The sequence below is a fragment of the Lissotriton vulgaris genome, chromosome 5, assembly GCF_964263255.1.
Source record: "Lissotriton vulgaris chromosome 5, aLisVul1.2, whole genome shotgun sequence".
NCBI lineage: Eukaryota > Metazoa > Chordata > Amphibia > Caudata > Salamandridae > Lissotriton > Lissotriton vulgaris.
This window is the reverse complement of record NC_141693.1, coordinates 1968385339-1968401151: the sequence shown is the minus strand read 5'-3', so window position 1 is coordinate 1968401151 and position 15813 is coordinate 1968385339. Positions and strand designations below refer to the sequence as shown.

Genomic DNA, 15813 nt, shown 5'->3' with positions numbered 1-15813 from the left:
GAAAAAGTGGTACTGTGCATGCCCTCTCCCTTCATGACAGTAGCCTGGTGGAGGTAATAGGCACATTAGCACAGACTGGTTATTAGTTCTGCTGAAAATTGATGTCTAACCTTGCTTGCTCGTTATGATGCCTTCTTGCATTTGAGTCGTTCTGTTGGTCTTGTGCTAGTGATATAGGTCAGTGGTTCTTAACCTTTTGACTTTTGTGAACCCCCACGTAATCATTATTGGAACCCGGGGACCTAAGTATTTTTGATAAACAATACTTTAAAAAATGCAGAAACAAGCATTAATCAAGCAAATATACAAATAATGAAATATTAATTTGATTAAAAAACAAATAAAAAAATCTAAATTTTAATGGGAAGCCTGGAGCATTTCTAAATTCAAGTGAGGCCACTCTTCGTCCATACTGTATTCTGTTTGAATCCCTTGGACTGCTCCCATGAATCAATCTAACAATACTAACTTAATTTTTAGCCTCAAATTTCGTACTCCTTCACATTTACAGAATATTTTAACATTTTCAGTTGAACATTTTACTTCTTTATTTATGTACACTTTATTAATCCGTTAATATTATTTAATTTTCTATGCAGTCATAGTCCCTCTGAGTTGGCTTCGCGGACCCCAAGGTGTCCCCGGGTCACAGGTTAAGAACCACCTTACTAGGTCGTCCGTAGGCTCTGATGCCTCCTTCCAGTGCAGCAGTTGGACTTGTCCAGATTTACAAGGCTCTGCTGCCTTTCAGCTAGGTTTGTGCTCTAGAAGTATTACATACTTGCATGTATGTGCTTTAACTCGGGCTGCAATCAGATGTTGGCGGGAGACTCACAATTTTTCAGCAACAAATGCTGTTATCTTCGCCTACTCTCACTTAGCACTTACTCTACTCTGACATAAGTTTATTTCTTCAACTCTCACTCTTCTGGGTTTCTAGATGTTGGCATGTATGTCATACCGGTACTTCTGAGGGTTTAGTAATTCCTAGTCTGAGATTTACTCAAGTGAATGTTTCTAGTGCAGTGGCTGCACCTCAACGCTCCATAATTTTCAGTAAAACTATCCATGTAGGAGACCCCTCCCCTCCCCACATCTGCATTGGACTACGAGGACATTGACTCTTAGTTCTGAAATCCGGCAAGCTTCAGTGGTCTCCCTTGTGCTACTTGCGCATCCAACTCTGTCCACTGCTCCTGCAGCAGCTGATTTAACATTTGCACACATTCATGTCCAGCAGCTGCATGCAGAGAGTAGCATCCCAGAACTGTTCATCTAACAGTGGCTGCAACTTTACTGCACATCTCATTGAGGAGCTTTCCTCCCATTTCAATGAACCAACTCCCACCTTTGAGTGCCCCATTAAAGGCTAAACATAGGACTTTTTACTCCTGCTCGATCGAGTTACTTTGTCTTTCTGACAACTGTTCTGTATTCGCGTCACATATCCTACGGCAGCCATTTTGAAGCCAGGCATTCCATACAGAAAACATGTCAATTTCCTGTCACCTAGAAGAAAGTGTAAGATATAGCAAGCAATCTGATTGAGAGTGATGTGTAGAAAATGCTCTGCTAGAAACTGGCCGACCACAGTGCAGCAGTAGACGCGTAAGTGCAAGCATTGGACCATTTGTAACATTTTGTTGCCTGCAAGACACTGCATAGTTTAATAAATATACTGCTTCAGTATCCACCAATTTGATTGTTATACATGATGTTCTCTTGAGCTGGTACCAAATGCCCAGCCAGCAGGTAACATGAATAAAGTCTCATGCAATATAACATCCACCGCATAAGGGGGGGAAGTGGGGGGTTAAATCTCCCTCTTTCCTCTCCATATTCTGGTTCCGTAGAGGAGTGGGGGTTATATGTTCCTTATAATATCTGTTGTCGTGTTCCTAGAATCCAAAACATGCTTAATGTCATGCCTTCAGAGTTAAAAGGAACTCGCGTTGCAATGCCCATATGTTTTTTACTGAACTTAGTTTGTAATAGGCTCAGGGCACTGGAAATATGATGAACAAGTAACGCAATACATTGCTGAAATCCTGGGGTCAGTGAGATAGCTTAGGGGGCTGCTGCACGCACTGCATAGTGTGTTTGTATCAACATAAGGTTGCAGAATTGATTGCTGATGCATGAATACAGTGTCGCATCTTTTGAAGTTGATAAAATAAGCACATTTGGATTGAGTTATAGTAACTCTTGCTATTACAATGATAAAGTGCTTCACATGCAACAGGGTGTTACTATTAAAATAGGGATACTGCAGTTATCTGTTGCATATTGTGTATGTGTTTACTATTACTAATAACTTATTTTCAATTTGTTATGTTCCAGAATTTCACAAATTTGTTTGGACAACCCCTGGTTTGCCTGCTTTCTCCAACAGTGTACCCCAAAGCATTACAAGGTAACCCATTGCGCAACATCAGTACACGTTACACATCCATTTACAGCAAAGCTATATTTGTGGATCTTACTTTTTGTAGCCAACACTTGTCATAGCCAGGAGCAGACCTTTTTTTTATTATTACCAAAAACTTAATACGGACAAAAGCAGTGTGTTGTATTACAACATTTCCATGGGGCTTCGTACACAAATAGTATTCTCCAGCCGGCTTGCATTGCCTCCAAGGGTTGGGCTTTGTTGCTCCTGAGTTGGATTTCGATAGTATTCTCTGGTCGCCTAACAGGGCCTCAAAGGATTGGGATTTCTCATTCCTGGGTGTTCGTCTGATAATGTTCTGTAGCTGCTTTGCAGCGCCTCCAAGGTTTTGGATTTTGTCAACTCTAGTTAGATCATTATAGCATGTTACATCCAGACTCCAGTGTAGTCCACAAAGAAGAGGGACAAACAGGAAAATCAAGAAGCTCAACTCATTGGCATGGAACACCATAACACCAGAAGATGCTTCAAATTGACCATTATTATAATCCGCCTCAGTACTCAAGGTTGACCTTGTAGCTTTCGAAAGCAGCATCAGTGCTACTTCCTATTGCTGTCAAACAATATTGAATTCTGAGAGTTGTTCATGCAGGGGAGTCTGAAATGATTTGTCTTGCCCCCTGTCTAGGTATTCATCCCAAATATCTCAGGAAGTGGGGACCTTCTTAGAGGGGATTTCCTTCCCAATCAACCTTAGAGCTCGTACCCATTTTCTGTAAACCACATAGCGAAGAAGCTGAGTTTTCAAGTGTTTCCAAGTCAGTCTGTCTCTGCTAATGGCATATTTTTTATTTGTGTTCATGTATTCTTCAAGCCTAGTCTGCAGAGGGTGAAAGGTTAAAGTAAAACTTAGAATTAGGTGCTGTGACAGATTTTATCTGGTGGTGTTGGGGGATAGGGGACTAGGGATCACTCTTTGGTTTATTTATTTATTGTCAGGATAGGATCCCCTTTGCTATAGTTAATTTCTCTACATAGCTTTTTTGAAGAGTGAATATAATGAGGACATGTGTTCTTATGATGCGTTGTTCAGTGGCACAGTTAACCTTATTTGGAATGCTCCTTGCGAAAGACTGCTAAATTGCTCAACTTAGAATTTGAGTTTTAATCATGATTTTAGCCTTGACCAAGCAAATAACTTCATTTTTATGTGCCTGAAATTGTAAATATATGTGATGTAAGTGGGTACAAAAAGAACTGTACACGGCTTGTCTAGTAATGTTCTAGTTACTTGTTCCCATTACCCCTCCCTATCCTATTTCAGCCACACATGTGTGATGGTGAGAATGTCATTTCAATGTGATTTCCATTTTGTTTATTACATGTACATATATCTCTTGTGGGTACCCTGAAAATCAGACATGTATACACTTACATTGGACACCACTATTATATACGATTTTGTAGATTACGACTGTCCACTAGTGGTCATTTATAGAACTACACCACCCAAGATGTTGAGCAGCCAATTTGTAACGTGAGATAAACTTATTGTCACTGTAGTGCTACCCAGAATAACAACTGTTATATTAAGTGCAACCTCAGTACTAAAATATTTGGGACCAAAGGGTGTGGACTGGTTTTGAATAGAACACGAGTAGTGCTAGGCCTTCTGAATTACCTAAGCTTCTGTTTCTGATTTCTAGATCAGTCCCAGAGGGGCAGCCTCTTTACCCTCTTCCTGAACAATCCCTTGATGGCGTTCCTCTTCATCTGTGGCCTTTCGAGCATGCGTAAAGGTTTATGGGAAAAGTGCCAGGAATATGTAAGGAAAATCAACCGGGACATTGCACAGTTAATGACACATTCCCGCTCGATTGGTAAGTCTGTGAAGAAAAATGCAACAAAGTTTCTATTCTTTCTAGAGATGTATCTGTGTTGAGCAGAAGTAAATTCAGACTTGGACTTCAATTTTCTATTTGAGGAGACATCTTGCACAGGTATAGAAGCTAGTTAATCACCCCTCCACCTAGGTTGAACCCACCCACTCTCTTCCAAACTGTTCAACACTTGGAAGAGGGCAGCCAGAGTTGACAAATTTGCCACCAAACACAAACCAACATGCATAATTTTGTATTGAGCACGAAAAGTGCAGATAATTTACATTCTTCTACATGTTATGGTTATAAACTTTGATTTTGCACTACAAGTCTTCTGGGTGAATATGGTGTGAGAGTTTCGTCCCAAAATCTTCTACTATGAATTTCTGAGGTGCATTTCCTCTTATCCCCCCCTATCTGCAGTCGTACTGAACTTCAGCCACAGTCTGACCCACATTCCCTCTGTGGCTTCTCCAGCCCCAGCTTGCCAAATATGATTCACTGACCTCTTGCCTAATGGCAGCCGGCCATGGGACTACTCATATTTCCCAGAATGGAGAGAGCATTCCAAGTTAATATTTTAAAATGTAAATCTGGATTTGATCCTGAGACACCACAGGTTGATCACGGGTCCAGGATCTGCAAATCCACTGACAAAATTTACTTTTGTAAAATTAATTTTAATGCAAGGGATGGGGGGGTCTATTTGGGGACCCCAATTAGCTGGGGATCAGCATATATTCACCCTGCTTCCATAAGCCCTATTTTTTGCCCAGTACAATACGTGGGTAATGGTGGCCATAACAGAACATTTTCTGAGAATGTATGGCTACGCAAATCCGCAGACAGATTTGTGAAGCTACACTGAAAGCCAAGAACAAAAACTCCCTCATCCGAAGGCATTCCTTTATATTTTTTGTAATGGTTGGTGGATCTTTCGTGATAAATCTGTAATTTAAACCTTTCAGTTCTTGTATGACAACTTATTGTTACACGAATTTCTCAAGAGACATGAATTCTGTTTTTTTGTCTTCAAATGTTTGTTACAAAAAAGCATGCATTTGTTCATAGTTTTGATAAGCCAGCAATCAAGAATAACCATGACTCTTATTTTTTTAATTCACAGATCAGTCATTTCTACAATTCTTTGGTGATGAGTTTCTACGCCTGCTCCTTACAAGATTTGTATTTTGCTCTGCCACCATCCGGCTACACAAAAGTTTCAGGGTATGCAAATGTTTTTATTGGTTTCATGGGGAATGTAATAGTCTGGAATTGAACACACTGGTTTCCAGCTCATATTTCTACTTGCTTTTCAAAGTCATGCTTTTGATGGATGCTTCTAGCTGCAGGTTCCTCACCTTGTGAATATTTACCAGGTGTGAGACTGGATCCCAAGGCATCAGACTGGATCAACACTTATCCACAAACTTTTTCCAGTGTGCAAGACAAAAAGTCACCTCCTAAGTTAACAGCTCTCAAACTCCTTGGAGGAGTGAGGGTATCCACTTACCACCTGGCCTCACCCCTGATTTCCATTGGAACAGATCCCACGCTTAGTAACAATGCACCCTAAATTTCTGGATCCGTCAGCAATGGTGTAGTAAGTGGATGCCTTAGGGAAGCCATGCTGCATATTTTTGGGACTTAACTGGTTTCCTCTTGTATGCCTTTGGGCCCAGAAGATCAGCAGGGGCCTAAAGTTGAACTTCCGCCAGCGAGTCTGCCCTCAGCACCGCCTGTACTCCTTGAACATGCTTTAGGTTCAGCACCAACTATGGTGCCAACCTTGGTTTTAGAACCACCTGTTTGCTGGTTCCCTTGTCATCGATGTGGTCAACACCAGAGGAGGTTTCACAACCCATTTTGCTCTCCGAGCCGAAGATGAATCTAAGCCAATCTTGACGGAAGCTGCGCCCGATCCCATTCGGGTGCAGCCAATCAGCAATCATTCAGATTCTGATACGTTGCCTTTATCAGGAGTAGGGCTCAGACTCGGACAGTGACACTTTTGAGGAAGTGGATGATTTTGGTCCCCAATATGATTAGGAAAATTGGTGTGAGGTTCTACAAGATGCCAGTGGCCTTGATACTTCACCAGATACTGCCCTATTTTCTCCTCCAGGCCCTGCCAACGAAGAATGCACCTTCTTTGCTGTCACTGTGGTGGGTGGCAGGGCTACTGGACCTACAACTACCTACTATGTAGGTGAAGACTAATGTTCTTACAGAGGTACTCCATCCTGGTCATGCACCTACATAACCTCTCCTACCATTTAATGACACAATCATGGATATCCTCTTGGGCACCTGGCGCTATTGTGGTGGTGCAGCCATCTACCAGTAAGATAAATACTGATGACTTCCCCACCACCCAACCTAATTGTGTATCTAAACAGAGAAGAGAGATTTGCAAATGCATCTTTTCCTCCACAAGCCTTGCTCTGTGATTGGTAAATGCCAGCTGTCTACTAGGCCACTACTTTTTTTGTGTAAATCAGTTTATTTTCTTTTTTGGGTTTTTTCCATGTAAAACATCAAGTAAGGCAGTGGTACATACAGAGGTACAATCAGAGCAGGCCCCAGAGCAAGGGGTCATTCAGGACTGTAAGGCGTCCTAGTCCAAATGCAGTAAGCAAGAGCAGTAAACTAGTATTTACAGCAAGTTATGGATATCGACACCAGTGTGTGCACCTCTATGCCCCACATGTGCTTGTATATAATACAAGACCGCTGTTCGACAAATATTAATCAGGGGAAATGGTGTACAACAAAATGAGGACAAAGGAAGCAAGGAAAAGGTTAAATGAAAATGATTTGCCATCAATGAGGTACCTCCCCTGCCCATGACCCCCCCGCACCCGCCCAGTTCTAAAATAGCAGAGAATTGCCATGTGTAATGAGTATGTAGTCGCCGACATAGCAAAACTAGAAAATCAGCGGTGAAGGGACCTCATGATCCACTAGGGACAGATGTGTGCTCCAAAGCTTATGTCACCCCAATGATTGGCTCCTTTTCAGTGAGTGAACCTAGTGGATCTACGGCATTGAACCCCTGAAGGGCCACTAGTATTGCGTTCCAACTGGCTGCTAGAGGCAGTGCGCGGAGTCCCAGCAAATCTTCTCTATGTAGGGCAATGCTTTCCACCTTGGCCCGTGTTAATAAAGAGCGGCCCCATGCCACCACGTGAGGAGGCGTGGGAGATTTCCATTTCCTAGTAATAAGACACTTAGCGACTGCCAAATCCAGGAAGCGGGATGTAACCTTATACCTTTAACCTTTCTTAAAAAGATACAAAATATGGGTCTCCCAAAGAAAGGGAATGTCACGCTCAGTGCAGTGAGCAAGGGCCTGGCTAGTGTTCCCCAGTATACATTAAGAGCGGGGCAGTGCCACAACATATGTAAGAGATCGGCATTAACCAATTGGCACCGGGGACAGGCGGTGTTGTGCAATGGAAGTACTCATTGGTTTTAGCTGGTGGGAGGTACACTCAGTGCAGTATAAAAAATTGGTTCTGGCAGAAGCACTGGTTACAGGGAATTCGTGTGGGACTCCCCAGAGCTGCGCCCACTCCCTGTTCGAGAAGGGTCGAGCCAAGCCCCCTCCCAGTAAAGCTTCAAGGGGTCAAGGGTAATTGCAGCGTGCTGTCTCGGAGAGGCAGCAAACCACCGCGTTCAGTGACCCCCGATGCCCATCATGTGTAAATACTGTACTGTGAGGTGCGTAGGAAGTTCTGTAGTCTGATCACCCCAACGGGCTGTAAGGGCTGTTATTAGGAAGTGATGTATACGAAAGTGACCCGGGTGTGGTCCCCCCTCAGAGACAATTGTAGTATATGGCATGAGGGTCCGGTCCCGGAAAAGATCCCTGATGTCATGTATGTCAGCTCTTCCCAAGCTGCAGAGTTCAGTCGCAGCGGTGACCTCCTGCCTCCTGGGCGTTCCCTGTAGATGGATAGCTGGTACATATGATACTGTAGAGCAAGTAATAAAAAGGCTTCTGTAGAAGCATTTATGCGCTACTGCGAGCAATAGGGAGTCTATGATCTTGGGACATGAGCAAGAGTGAAACAAATAGAGTAGGAAATAGAGTTGTAGGGGGGAGGTGCAGAGTAGCCGTGTTGTTGAGTTTTGCGGGAGGCCAGTAACCGGGCAATCCATTGTAGCTGTGCAGCTAGATAGTAATGCTCTAGGTTTGAGGCAGCCAGGCCTCCATTTTCTGAAGACAGATAACTTTTTTAATGGGGACACAGTGGTGAGAGTTCCCCGAAAGTAAATCTCTCACTGCACTCTCCAGTTGCTTGAAAAGGGGGACTATATAGACGGGTAGTTTTGTGAAGTAGTAGAGGAGCCGGGAAGGATCGCCATCTTGGTAAGGGCAATCCTACCAGTAACAGACAATGGAAGGGTGCCCCTAAAGGAGAGTTGGGAGCGGATTGCGGTCTTTGCTCTACCTATGTTGCCGTCGCATAGGTCGGGGTCATGCCTGTAGATGCGGATGCCGAGATATCAGGAGCCAGGGCACCACATGACTTGGTTCCCCGTAAGAGTATAATTGGGGTCCTGAGTGGATCCCAGAAAGGGGTATAAAAAGGACTTTGAGACATTGACACGGAGCCCAGACACCTCAGCAAACGACGACGGGGTATGGGCCAATGAGGAGGGAATGGAATTAGGCCACTACTTTCATGCCCTATGGGACACAGTGGACCAAGTTTTACCAGCAGTTTCGGATGACCTGTGGGCGTCCTTGACCCAAGCTATGCAGGATTGCTGTGACGCAGCAACATGTGTAATCCACTCTGGTTTAGGCGTGACGCCTGGATGAGGTCTACATGGATGACCAAGCATCCCTCTTTGATGTGCCATTTGATGGCTGTCGCCTTTGTGGCATGAAAGTGGACTCCGTCCTGGAAGATTTTAAAGAAAGCAGGGCCGCAGCACATTCTTTAGGCCTGTCTTCCCCATCCAGAAAGTTCCATCAACAATTATGCCCCTTTCAAGACTATGATAAGGGTTTCTAATAATACTAATGTCAGACACCAATGCCAGCCCAACAGGTATCTCAGTCTTCGTGTTAGAGGCTGCATCTTACAAAGGCAAGCCCAGGGCCTCAGGGGCATTGGGCAGCTCTGTCCCTTGCTCCTCTGGCTGCAGCAGCAAAACCCATTCAGCGTGTCATTCACGCACACAGCCACCCTATCAGAGGCGGCATTCTGTATTTCTTCCAAGGGTGGCGAGACGTTACATCAGACAAGTGTGTCCTCCAAATTGTCAGTCGAGGCTAAACCCTCCCATTTCTTTCTACACCGCTGCACCTTCCATCAGAACGGTTGACGGAGGACCATATGGTGATCGAGCAGCTCAATGATGGTGCTGGTGGTGCTGTCCTGCAGGCCCAAATGTGCTACCGGCAGTTCCAATAGGCCAGGAACATCGTCATGGTGTTCACAAAAGTGATGACGGTGGTCGCAGCACGAGTTCGGAGGTATCAGTCTTCCCATACCTTGATGACTGGCTGTTGAAGGCAGGCTCGCCCCAGGCAGTCTTAGTCAAATCAGGACGTCTTCCATAAGTTGGGATAACCCTGGATCTTTTACCCACAGCTGAGAACACACAATGTCAGCAATGGAATTCCCAAGGCAGCTACCGTGGCGTAACTCTCCCTCTGGCTGCCACCCTCAAACCCGTGCCGCCCCAGGTGGACCGCCCACCCTCACTAGCAGACCCCTCCCCCAGCTACGCCACTGGGAAGCCCTTTCACCAGTATGCATTATGCCTAGAGTGGGGTCCTTGACTCCTGTATTCCTTCTCTCCATTACCTCTCCTTCCCTAAGTACTAATGAAGATCAGGAACCACTGGGCACAAGTCAAGCCCAGTGGCCCAGAATTGGACCAGGAGAATGTGGTACCATGAATCCTGGGGATGAGCATCTATCCGTTGATCAAGCTGTTGCTTCCTCCCAAAGTCGTTGATGTCATGTTAGTGGTGAGGCATCCCTCTACAATTTGTGTACACCAGTCGCTGGGACAGATTTGCGGTTTGGTGCACACCCATCCGATTGACCCGTTGCAGGCCAAGTTGTCTGAAGTTTTATTGCTTGTTTTGTCCCTGGTCTATCAATTACTTGCTTTTGGGCACGGCTAAACACTACTAGACAGCTCTGTTGGCTTTTCTGCAGATGCTAGATCAGCCTTCAATGTTTAAATCACCTGTTGTGATGAGATTTTGGAAAAGTTTGCAACATTTATTTTCTCCAGAACCATTTCTCTTTTTCAATGTGTACTCCCTTTGAGCCAATGTATAGCTGTCCATTTCATCACGGGTCCCTCAAAACGGTCTTCCTGATCGCCATACATAACATCAACTCAGCATCATTTAGAGTCTTTCTGTCAACCACCCTATGCTGCATTCTTCCCAGATAAGCTGGTGCTTTGGACCCGAGCTTCTTTTCTGCCATAAGCTTTACATATTCATGTTGGACAGGCTGTAAGTATCCTGGTGTCCTTTGCTTCACCTCATCCTTCGAATGAAGAAGAGAGACACAATCATTTGGACCCAAGAGAGCACTCAGTTTTTAAATTGATTATACCAAGCAATATGGTGTGGACAATCAGTTCTTTATAGGATTTGCTGGGGCAAAGCATGGCTAGCCAGTGTAGAAGCGGGTCATCTCTTGATGGATTATGTTCTGCATCGGGATCTGTTGCACACTGGCCAAGATGCAGCCTATGGAATTCCAATGGTCTCATTCCACCAGAGCCAAAGCTGGTACCACTGGGTTGGCTTGTGGAGTGCCTGTTCTGGATATTTGACCTGTGTGTGTGTCAGTACACATTCATAAAACACTACTGCCTCTACAGTCAGATCCGTTGTGATTGGCATTTTGCCTGCTGGGTCCTGCACGACTTTTTTGGTAGGCGTCAGTTCACAGACCCACCATCTGGGGAAGTACTGCTACGGTATCTATTCACAAGGTGAGGAATTTCCAGTTAGAAGTATCCATCAGAAGAACAAGTTACTTACCTTTGGTACCGCTGTTTCTGGTGGATGTTCTATTTATCAGATTGCTCACCCACCCTCCCGCCTCTCCATTCTGTGAACTGGACTCTTTTTCCATCTGAAAAGGTCCCATTCTAGAGATCATCTATACACTGGTCATGCCAGTTTGCCGATGGTTTCTGTGTTTGAGGGCACAAACAGCCTAATAACAGAACTGGCATTAGAGCATATGGGTGTCACTTAATTGTGGCACAGCTTGTTACAGCCTGAGCAGAACAGCGCTGGTGCAACGCTGCACAACGCCCCCTACTGGAATTCAAGATTACTGCTGGGAAGTTTCCAGATCCAGTCTCATCCCTGAAGAATATTATCAAGGTGCAGAATCTATGATTAGATATAGTATCCACCAGAAAGAGCGCTACAGAAGATAAGTAACTTGTTCCCTCCATCTGTACCTGAAAATAAATATATAGCTTCTTTTACCAATCTCTCCTGGTGCTTGATAGATTGTTCTCTGTATAGAATTTGCAGTTGGAGGTTTTGATTACTTGATCAGCAACTTTAAAATTATGTGGCACACTGGAATTTGTTTCTGTAGTAAGGGTAAAAGAATTTTGAGCCACACTAATGGTGCTGCTCTTTAGGCATGTCATTTTGTATCATAGCTCTGAGCTTTTAATCAATGTGTGCATTTTGTTTGGTCATCGTGAGTCTGTTTTTCTCTCGCCACAGAATTTTAGCTTCCAGTTTTTTGTCTTTTCCGTTTTACTAATGTGTGCATCTTTTTGTGAAGTTGACTGACTGAATAAATAGATTTTTTCCAGATATTTTTGAAGTCTTATCACATCTTTCACATTCTACTTTCATAACTTGCTATTCAGTTACCCTTAAGGAATTTACAGTGTGTTCATCGCTGTAGTCCTGTGTCCCATATTCCCTTTTCATTACCTTTCGGAGAGTGTTGCTCTCTGTTTTATTTAATTAATTTTACCTCCATTAGTACTGTTTCAGTATTGGGAATTCAAGTTTATTTTGCTCATTTAGGAAATAAATCAAAAGATGAATGTGGAGTATGTACAGTCATTCTGTTAACCTATTCGTTTTTTTAATACTTTTTATCTATTGAGCTAGAAATACAGACTGATCTTTGGACAGATAATTGATTGCCTGTTGGGGACTTCCAAATTATGTGGGATAAACAGTGGCCTTTTAACTCTATAATTTCAGTTCACCCTGGTTTGGGTCTCTGCAAATATTCAATAATTGTATCTGCTTAAAAGACCAGCAACAACATGTCATGTTTACTTATTTTGAGACATGTGTCCGAAATGGCACGCATGATCTCCAAGGTTGTGCTTCTGAGCAGAGCACTGTCTTTGTCATAAACGTACATTTGAACGTCAGATTTTCATGCTATTTATACCTCTCTTTCATTTCTTCTAGGAAACACTCAATTACCCAGAAACCTATCCTCCGCTGCCAAAAGAGGACACAGTGGAGAACATCCATGTACAAAAGCATATTTTGGAGCTGGCGTCCATTTTAGATGTCAGGAATATGTTTCGTGAAAGCACCATGAATGAATATTGAGAACGGTTCTTTTCCTAAAACTTTGTGCTCCTTTTAGCCACAGAATTTGAAAGGTGCATTATTTTCTAATGTGAAAACATAGGATTACTTTTTTTATATTAATTTTATGTTCTAAACCATCATTTGAAAACAAACAAAAAAAAAATCATCACCATCCAAAGTGGAATTTTTAGTCAGCACAGTGACATTTTTATAAACTTCAAAGCAGGCAAGATGTGTGTGCTCTTTTAAGGGCCTGTGACATTTACGGGAAGAAAAAAAAATCATGCAGTCGACTGGTCCACTCCATTCAATTGAATTGGCTGGCAGTAAAAATGGAAGCAAGACTCGAGTGGTAAAGCCCCACTTATTTACATGCAAATATAGCAGCCATCTTGTAATGGCCAATATTTATAAGTGTTATAATTGGTATTTTTTAGCATTACCACCAGAAATAAGGTCATGGAACTGACACAGCAATGAGCGGGAGAGTTATTTATTTCAAATCATGTTTAATTCATGCCTCACCATTTAAATATCTTGCTGGCTTGAGTTGGTACTGCTTTAAATGGACATTTACTAATGTTTGATGAGGTCAGAATGCCCATATCCAGTAGGGCCAGAATGCTGGTTTGCAGCGAAGAACTGCCGTACAATGGGGCTTGCGGCTCTTTTCTTCTTTCTATTTCTACAGGGTGACTTGCGAAGGGGTAGAAAGTGGTATCCATTTTAAAGTGTAACAGTATTTTAATTAAAAACGAATGCAAACACATGTAGCCTCCATTGCAATGTATCAGTAGGACCACTCCATTCCCATGTCTTCTGAAAATGTAAACTGCTTCAATTTGTTGTTTGTGTCAATCTGGCACAGGGTTTCCCTTTTCCTTTGGAGAAGCAGCTGGCATGTCTCATCAGTTAACAGTGACACTTGCACTTTTGGGGTCCAAATATCATATTTCATTTGGTGTGATATGGAATTACATTACCCTCAACCATGCACGATGCCCAAAGTAGTTCTGTAGATTGTTTATTGGACCATTTCCTCTTCTGCTGTTCAGGGTCCAAGCAGCTGTGTCTGGGGTGTAAGTCTCTATTTTCATCAAGTCTATGTATCAAGAACAGACCTATAAAACAATTTCATTGGACTTTTACTGTGTGAAGTTAGTGGAAAACAGCTATTCCTTCCAGAGATTGGCGAACTGGTGTCATGGGGGATTTTTATGTCCACTGCAGTAAGCCCATCACTTTTATCTAGCCAAATTTGTAAATTGTTGTATTTTTTACCATTTAGTGGTGTGCATACTTATTTTACATAACAATAAATAATTTTGAGAATGAACCACTTTATAACAAGCTAGGTATAACCAGGCGTTTGTTTCTTTCTGCTCACAGACCACGATGGACAAGGAAAAAGTGCAGGGCCACTGGATTCTTGTCCCTCATGACACGGCTTCTCCGGAGAGTATGGCTTTGCATTATCTTATCCTCATTACACACCATATGCCATGGCAGCTTCCTAGTATCTGGGTTGTCAAACAAATGCTGCTGTCCATGGTATGTGTAGCTGTAGCTACACATGTTGGTCATACTCCCACCATCTTGTGTTGGGCTCTGACATGTGCAAGTTGTTTTTCTTTAAAGAAGTCTCTTGACTCATGAGGTAAATTGACTCCATCCATTATTGGTAATGTGCATAGGAATCAGCTCCATATTTGGATTGTTTCCCCACCATAGGGTTTAGACGTGTTCCTTCAAGCTCCGGTTCGATGCCACGTGGTGTTCTCGCCGGGCCCATTTGGTTCCCTCTACTTCGTCAATTGAATGGCCAACGTATCTTCCATCGGTACCTAGCATTTAGTCGTCTCTGGTTCGTTTTCCACAGTTGCTCTCTTCGACACCCAATGTGGGTCCCCAGCTATTTCGGGCCTCCTTCTACTCTTTGAAACTGGAGAATGCACCCATTGTACAAAGGACTCTATTCTGCTACTGCCCGAAGTGTTGAGCTAATTACCCAAGGACAGACGTACATCAGGTTGCAACCTTTGTCTGTCACCAGATGATCAGGAGGGTTCTTGTTCAGCATGCCTTGCCTTTTGAATTAAGGAGACACTTCAGTACCATTGGGAGTGTTGCTTTGTGTCGGCATCCATAGTGCACTGCTACTCCGAAGACCCTGGACGTGTTTGGGAAACAGGGGACAGAGACATAGCAGCAGCCAGAGGCTTCTGGGGCGGAAATCCAACTATCGGAGCTGGAAGAGGACTCAGCCTCTGACGTTGACGAGCCTCCACATGGTTAGCGTCCTTCTTCCAAAACTGCCTTACAGCCCTCACCCCACGGGATGATTATGCTGGGCCAGCCCCCACCCCCGCGTGACACAGATCCTGCTCTATATCCGGCTAATTCTTCCCCTTTAGACGATACAACTACGTAGCATAAGGTGCTGCAGAGAGCAGCTGCTTACCACAAAGTTGAGATGCACAAACAGCCTTAGGAGGATGACTTCCTCATGGAGGCAGAGGTCCATGCCGTACCTCCTGATGCTTAAGGGGAGGCTGATACCGGCCACTGAGATATTTAGAGCCAGATAAGGCGTGTGTCATCGCCTATGGTGGACAAGAAATGTAATGCTTCCCCCTCTGACACATCTTACATCAGGGGATATCTGCCACATGATTCTCAAATAGTTCACACAGCACAGAACCGTGCAGACTCATAGGGATGGGGAATGCACCTCCATCAGACGGAGAGAATAAAAAAAAGAATCGACGCAGCGGGCAAGAGTGTAGTAGTCCAATCTGCGGCACATTGGTGTATCGCCAATTCGGTTGGGCCGCTCTTTCGGTCGAACCGTACCCACTTGGAAGAGATGGGGCAGTTGTTGCAACACCTCCCAGACCAGTAAAAAAAGAGAGATCAAGAGTTGGTAGCAGAGGGGAATATTGTTTCCAATACCAACCGAAGGTGCG

The 15813-nt window shown here is 43.8% G+C and overlaps 1 protein-coding gene across 2 annotated transcripts in view; it reads left to right on the top strand.

The window, feature by feature from the left end:
* Positions 1-14208, top strand: part of SCAI (suppressor of cancer cell invasion) — a 602691-nt gene extending 588483 nt beyond the window's left edge. For both annotated transcript variants that reach the window (XM_086924673.1, XM_086924674.1), the window contains 4 exons: positions 2341-2413; positions 4096-4269; positions 5396-5496; positions 12719-14208. In XM_086924673.1, coding sequence (XP_086780799.1) covers positions 2341-2413; positions 4096-4269; positions 5396-5496; positions 12719-12865 — 495 coding nt within the window. In that variant the 3' untranslated portion in view covers positions 12866-14208. The remainder of the gene's footprint in view (positions 1-2340; positions 2414-4095; positions 4270-5395; positions 5497-12718) is intronic.
* Positions 14209-15813: the final 1605 nt, after the last annotated feature.